This window comes from Neophocaena asiaeorientalis, unplaced genomic scaffold (genome assembly GCF_003031525.2).
Source record: "Neophocaena asiaeorientalis asiaeorientalis breed wild unplaced genomic scaffold, Neophocaena_asiaeorientalis_V1.1 scaffold78, whole genome shotgun sequence".
NCBI lineage: Eukaryota > Metazoa > Chordata > Mammalia > Artiodactyla > Phocoenidae > Neophocaena > Neophocaena asiaeorientalis.
The window spans coordinates 13,525,885-13,532,738 of NW_020175018.1; the positions used below are offsets into that span (position 1 = coordinate 13,525,885).

The window sequence follows — 6,854 nt, forward strand, 5'->3', positions numbered from 1 at the left end:
CCACACACACACACACACACACACACACACACACACACACACACACACACACACACACACACACACACACACACACACACACACACACCCCTAGAGCTAACTGATAGGATCATTCACCCTTCCCACTCACTGAGGATAAGCCGTTTTTTGTGCCAGTCCAGTGACTTTGGCCGCCATCCCAGGTAGACAGGGTCCATCTGGCCTTCGTGGTCATTTCGTTTGAAGTCCCAGGAGACCTTGAAGGCCTCCTTGGCCTTGGTGGTGGTGGTCGGGGAGCTCTCTGAAGGATCTTGGGGACTGGGTTATATGTGCTCAAGCCACTTATTCACTGGCCTTGGAATGGGCCGTGGGGTACCCTGGGGGGTCTCACAAGGCCCCAGGGGAAAGTTGCCCTTGTAGTCTGTAGTTCTGCTGAGGCTCCCACTTCCTGCTCCATGTCAGATTTGGCGAAAGGGTTGTGTTAAGCACAGGAGTCGAAAGTCCGTTAGATCTTGGTCCAAGTCCTGACTCCGCCTGGTACCAGCTGTGTGACTTGGGACTCCTGACTTAGCTTTTCTGAGCCTCAATTTCCTCGTTGGAAATTGGCAGGGGTGTGGGAGGTAGATCACATCTACTTCATAGAATTGTAATGATTCAATGAAATAATGCACGTAAGGAACTCTGCACAGAATACCCACATACGGTGTAGTAGCTGTTATTATTTGAGGAAATACCCTGCTGTTTTCGTAATACGTCCACAGGAAGTACAACATTCTTGGTTTCGTGGGAGGTGGAAAAGATGCAATGATTCTCACTCAGGGGTCTGACCCTTTAGAGGCCTAAGGTTTTTGCTTAGCACGTGGGCCATGGGTTTAAAAAGATTGAGAAAGTGTGGTATAAAGCCCCAAGTTTGAGAGCGACCTATCCATCTCCCAGGCTCTGGGTCCTCACTTGGGCCAGCATGCCAGACACTGCCTTCTCCCAGGGCTCAAGGTGAGCAGAAAGTCTGTGGGGCGTTTGGCTACCTTCCTGCTGGCAGGTGCAGAAGGCGGGGGCCTGGTTCCAGGCCTCGCATTCCACACGTGGGCTTTGCTCCCACCTCATCCCCCAGAGCACTCTTGTGTGTGTTTCTTTATGCTCACATGCACACACCCTTGTGGCTGACTTGGTCGTCTGTCTCTCAGCTCTGTGGAGGGACCTTCTGGTATGTGTGTCCCTGTCCTTTCGGGGCGTGGATGGTGCCCGGGACCCAGCCAGCAACCAGTTGAAGACGTTCTCCTTGGAAGCTCTCGGCCCCGAGGGCTCTCGCCTGGGGTGCCGATCCTGCCATGGCATTCCGGAGGACTGAGGGTATGTCCATGATCCAGGCCCTGGCCATGACGGTGGCAGAGATCCCTGTGTTCCTTTACACGACGTTTGGGCAGGTAAAGATCGGGGTGGGTTGTGGTCCTGCCCTTTACCTCTCTGGTCCCTGAAACACTGAGCCACTCATCCCAGGGTCCCTCAGCATCCAGGAAAGTTGGGCCCTCGTGATTGCTGTCCCAGGCAATCCTCTTTGAGCAGAGTAAGGAGGACTGGGTTAGGAGTCTGGGGTCCCAAGCCCGGTCTCCACCCCAGGCCTATGTGGACTCTTGACCTCAGTTTCTCAGTTTATAAAAGAGGTCAGTAATGCCTGCCAACTTTAAATGTTTGTGGCTGACCAGTCCTCTTGATACTTCCTGAAGCTCTGCCCTGTGGGATGCCGCCTCGCTCGAGGGCCTCCCAGTCCAGCAGGCAGAGTGAGGGTGGAGCAGGGGAGTGTACAGATGGACCATCGAGTAAAGTGAGCGTCATTGTCTTTGAAGAGTGGAGAAGTGGGGTGGGCAGACCTCAGTTCCATTTCTACCTCTGTGTCACCTTAAGCATGCGTCCTAACCCGTGTAAGCTTCAGGTGCCTCACCTGGAAAATGATGGGCATTCGGACAGGTAACACAGGTGAGATCCTGGTGCGGTAGCTGGCATAGGTGCTCCGTCGGTTCAGCTGGTAGAATCCTGACCGATGGTGTTGGGGACCCCTGCTGGACCCCAGATATGATCTCCTAGCCTTGTCATCCCCCGTCCCCCTCTTTTGCATCTCTGTGATCCAGGTTTCAGAGGCCAGGGCCCCCAACTCCCACCCCCACAGCCCCCTGCAGGTGGCTGCCTCTCAGTCATTCCTGGTCAGGAGGTATCCCCTGGGGGCCTGATGCGTTCCCTGCCCCTCACGTGTTCCTCAGGGCAGCTCTCCCAGGGAGATGTAACTGGCTGCCTCCCTCTTTTCTTGCAGTCTGCCTTGTCCCAGCTGCGGTTGACACCAGGCCTGAGGAAGGTCCTCTTTGCCACGGCCCTGGGGACTGTGGCCTTGGCCCTGGCTGCCCACCAGCTCAAGAGGCGACGGCGGAAGAAGAAGCAGGTCGGCCCCGAGATGGGAGGCGAGCATCTGGGCACAGCGCCCCTCCCCATCCTCATGGCCAGGAAGGTCCCGTCAGTGAAGAAGGGTAGGTGTGAGGTGGTGGGGAAGGGCCTGACCTGGAGTCGAGTCTCAGCTGGACCCCTATTAGCTGAGATCTTGGGCTAGTGACATCCTGTCTCCAAGCTGAGTCCCTTTCACCTGGGAAGCAAGTCATTGTAAGGATTTGCTGGGTGATGTGGCCGGATGCACATGTCATTGGAAGCGATGGTTCTCATTATCTGAGGACACTTTGGGAGCCCTGGGTCCAGAGTGGGCTGGTGGGGTGCAGCTCCTCCGTCCAGCGATGGAAGTGCCCTGGCTCAGGAGCAGAAAGGGCCAGATGGTTCCTGAGCCTTTTGGTATTCTCACCATCCCCCTCTTTTTCTCTTTGCATACAGTAAGATTCACCCTTTTTTGAGTTTTGACAAACACTTATAGTCATACAGTCACTACCACAATCAAGGACTGTTGCTCTAAATCCCCCCAGGGCCCTTGGTAGTCAGCCCCTTTCCCCTTCTGCCAGCTCCTGGCAGCCACTGACCTGTTTTGTGTCTGCTGGTGTGGCTTTAAAAGCCTCTTATGGTCCCGTTAATCTTGTAAGCCAGTAACCCAGTGTATGCTGTATACAGATTGCTTTCTAAGGCAAGGAGTCCTCAAAGGCTCTCATGTTGGAAGAAACTTGTTTTAAGAGGCAAAATCTCCTTCCGGGCTCTCCTGCCTCCTCGCTCTTCTGAGCTCCCTCTTGAGCGACGTGGTGGCGGGCACGGCTGCTCTCCCTCTGCTGGGGGCCTGATACCCTTCTCTCCCGTCTCCCCCGCCCACACTCAGGCATGGAGCTATCAAAGTGACAATGACTTTTTTAAAAAAAATTTATTTATTTAAATTTATTTTTGGCGGCGTTGGGTCTTCGTTGCTGTGCTCAGGCTTTCTCTAGTTGCGGCGAGCGGGGGCTACTCTTCGTTGTGGTGCACAGGCTTCTTATTGCGGTGGCTTCTCTTGTTGCGGAGCACAGGTTCTAGGCGCGCGGGCTTCGGTAGTTGTGGCACGTGGGCTCCGTAGTTGTGGCTCGTGGGCTCTAGAGCACAGGCTCAGTAGTTGTGGTGCACCGGCTTAGTCGCTCTGCGGCATGTGGCATCTTCCCGGACCAGGGCTTGAACCCATGTCCCCCGCGTTGGCAGGAGGATTCTTAACCACTGCGTCACCAGGGAAGCCCGACAATGACTTTTAATTATGAATTATCATTGCAAAAGGGAAGTTTTTGTCTTTTCAATTGGACAGAGAAGTTTGTAGACCAGTCTAGAACAAGACCACGAGACATGCTGGCACAGCTGGCTTTCCATTCTGCGTGGGCCCCACTGGAAGCCTGGAGTCGTTTCTGGACTAACCTCTTGCTTGCCTACTTTGTACCAGCACCATCTCTGGTTCCACCTTATTTTGCCTTCCCTACTTTTCTCACTTAAAAGAACCAAACCAAAACAAAACTATGTCTTTTGAAAAGTTGGTACCTCAAATCCTTTTTCGAAGGAGGAGAATTCCAGATCAGTCAGTCAGTCAACAACACAGGGGAAGCTGAGTCAGGAGGGAGAAGTGGCTGGGCCTCATTCTCAGGCTTAACCCAGCAGATCCAGGCCCCTCCGGGCCAGGCCCTGCGCCGTGTAACAGGGGTACAGAAGTGAGCAGGACAAGGGGCAGGGGCCCAGCCCTCTGCTGCTAGGTGCACGCCCTGGGGGTGCTCTGCGGTCACCCTGACTTAGAAGGTCAGGGCAGACTCCCAGGTGAAGACGGGGAGAGGGATCCGGAGCGGGCAGCAGCCGTGCGAAGGCTGGGTGGGAAGCTGGCGTGACCCCTCTCCTGTTCCTCACAGGCTACTCCAGCCGGAGGGTCCAGAGCCCCAGTAGCAAGAGCAACGACACTCTGAGCGGCATCTCCTCCATCGAGCCCAGCAAGCACTCAGGCTCCTCCCACAGCTTGGCCTCGGTGAGGGTAGCAGGGTGCCTGTCACGGCCTTGGGGCTCCGGTCTCTGCCCTCGGGGGCTTCTGGGCTGGTAGGAAGATGGGAGAAGAGGTTCCACCCATTCATTCGTTGGTTCATTCACTCATCCATCCGTGCAGACTTCCAGAGATTGTCAGTGATCACTGCGTGCCGGGCACTGGTGCGGGAAAGGTGGATAGATGCGGAAGAGAAGCTGTGATCTCTTGGGGAAGATACTTACCCATGAAAGTGCACTCATTCATTCATTCATTCATTCATCAGACACTGAGCGGGCACCGGCTTTATGTCAGAGACTACTAGGCGCTGAGGATAGATAAGACAAAGAAGTTTATTTTCTCTTGGGGAACGGCTTTGGCTCATTCACTCGTCTAGTTGTTCATTCATCCAGCGAGCGCTGAGCCCCAGCTCTGAGCCGGCCACTGCCCTGGGGACCCAGGCATGAGCGGGAGCTGGCTCTGCTCCCGCCTGGGAGGCGGGTGGCTGCTCGTGTGGGAGAGATGCGTGGGTGAGAGCCGGGCCCTGCCGGCCCGTATGTAATGGGTGCACGTTGCGTCCTCCCTATCTCACTTGTAGTGTAGCCCCGGAGCAGGGAGGGGGTCATGCCTTTCGGGAGTGGAGCTCAGGGTGGGTTTCGTAGGAGGCTGCAGCTTCCTCGGTTGGGCATCGGCCTCAGTGTTTCCTCCTGCTTTGGCCATTTCTGTGACCCGTCCCCAGGCGCTTGGAGTGGACGGAAGCAGGCTGTGCCGAGGGCTTGCCACTGCGGCGCGGGGCTGTTTTCAGGGATGGTATTGCAGAGGGCACGTGGCGTGTGGTGAGGGGTGGGGTGGGGGTGGGGGCTCAGGGGTCCCGCAAAGGGTCCGGGAAGGCCTCATCCCTTATTCTCGGGTTCTTGCGCTACTTGGCACCCAGATGGTAGTGGTGAACTCATCCAGCCCCGTGGCTGCATGCTCGGGGCCGTGGGACACCAGAGGGATGGAGGAGTCCGTGACCACCAGCAGCGGCAATGCTGAGAGCCTCTACATGCAAGGTACGGGCCAGGAGGCCGGCCTTGGGCACCCCCTGCCCAGCGCTCGCCCCACCCCTGCGGCCGGGGCAGGGTAGTGGGGAGCGTGGCCTCCTCCCGGGAGCCTGGGCTGGGTTTTCTGGGTGCTGCTTTCAACCAGTTCCAAAACCACCCACCCCAGATCCCCGGCTCAATGGTTTCCAGCCATTTCTGGACTGGGCAAAGTCTCCAGGAACAGATCTGGTCTGAATGAAGACCTGCAAGCTAGCCAGCCCTGAAAAAGGGGTCAGGACCTGGTCCACACGGTCCTGGCTGTTCCCATCCTTCCGGGCTCTCCTGCCTCCTCGCTCTTCTGAGCTCCCTCTTGAGCGACGTGGTGGGGGGCACGGCTGCTCTCCCTCTGCTGGGGGCCTGACACCCTTCTCTCCCGTCTCCCCTGCCCACACTCAGGCATGGAGCTATTTGAGGAAGCTCTGCAGAAGTGGGAGCAGGCGCTGAGCGTGGGGCAGAGGGGGGACGGCCTCCGGAACCCCGAGACCGCTTCAGAGGCGCTGTCCGAGGTAGGCAGTCCTCCCCCGGGTCTCTCCTACCCCCGGCCACCGAGAAGACTGGTGGTGTGGCTGGTGGGGGGTCACGCTTGGGAGGCGTCTAGCAGCGCTGCCTTCTGCCAGCCCATCACGTCCTCCTGGATGGGAGCTTCCGCTTGACCAGGATGTTGACCCAGCTAAGTAAGAAAGTTCACGTAAGGTGCATTAGCCCATGCCTGGTACTTGGTAATTACTCAGTAAACCACACTGGTGATTACAGCCTGATCTTGACTACATAAAGAAAATAAGGGGGGCTTCCCTGGTGACGCAGTGGTTAAGAATCTGCCTGCCAATGCAGGGGATACGGGTTCGAGTCCTGGTCTATGAAGACCCGACATGCTGCAGAGCAACTAAGCCTACGTGCCGCAACTACTGAGCCTGCGCGCCACTACTACTGAGCTCGTGTGCCACAACTACTGAGCCTGCGCGCCACTACTACTGAGCTCGTGTGCCACAACTACTGAGCCTGCGCTCTAGAGCCTGTGTGCCGCTACTACTGAGCCTGCGCGCCACTACTACTGAGCTCGTGTGCCACAACTACTGAGCCTGCGCTCTAGAGCCCATGTTGCCACCACTACTGAAGCCTGCGTGTCTAGAGCCTGCGCTCCGCAACAAGAGAAGCCCCCTCTCACTGCAACTAGAGAAAGCCCGCGTGCAACAACGAAGACCCAACACAGCCAAAAAAAAAAAAAAAAATGGGGACTTCCCTGGCGTTCCAGTGGGTAAGACCCCACACTTCCACCGCAGGGGGCATGGGTTTGATCCTTGGTCAGGGAACTAAGATCCCGCATGCCCCTTGGCAAAAAAAAAAAAAAAAAAAAA

The 6,854-nt window shown here is 56.6% G+C and overlaps 2 protein-coding genes across 3 annotated transcripts in view; one reads left to right on the forward strand and one right to left on the reverse strand.

Moving 5' to 3' along the window:
• SH3GLB2 (SH3 domain containing GRB2 like, endophilin B2) overlaps window positions 1-1,083 on the reverse strand; it is a 30,866-nt gene extending 29,783 nt beyond the window's left edge. Inside the window, exons 1-2 of the mRNA XM_024762210.1 lie at window positions 1,005-1,083; window positions 131-280 (exon numbers count right to left, since the gene is read on the reverse strand). Coding sequence (XP_024617978.1) covers window positions 131-280; window positions 1,005-1,083 — 229 coding nt within the window. The remainder of the gene's footprint in view (window positions 1-130; window positions 281-1,004) is intronic.
• Window positions 1-6,854, forward strand: part of MIGA2 (mitoguardin 2) — a 28,516-nt gene that overhangs the window by 1,628 nt on the left and 20,034 nt on the right. The window contains exons 2-6 of one of the 2 annotated variants that reach the window (XM_024762363.1): window positions 1,164-1,329; window positions 2,285-2,495; window positions 4,314-4,426; window positions 5,352-5,469; window positions 5,896-6,005. In XM_024762363.1, the coding sequence (XP_024618131.1) occupies window positions 1,186-1,329; window positions 2,285-2,495; window positions 4,314-4,426; window positions 5,352-5,469; window positions 5,896-6,005 (696 nt within the window). In that variant the 5' untranslated portion in view covers window positions 1,164-1,185. Of the gene's footprint in view, window positions 1-1,163; window positions 1,404-2,284; window positions 2,496-4,313; window positions 4,427-5,351; window positions 5,470-5,895; window positions 6,006-6,854 lie in introns of those variants that run through there. The other variant, XM_024762364.1, reaches the window with a different exon arrangement.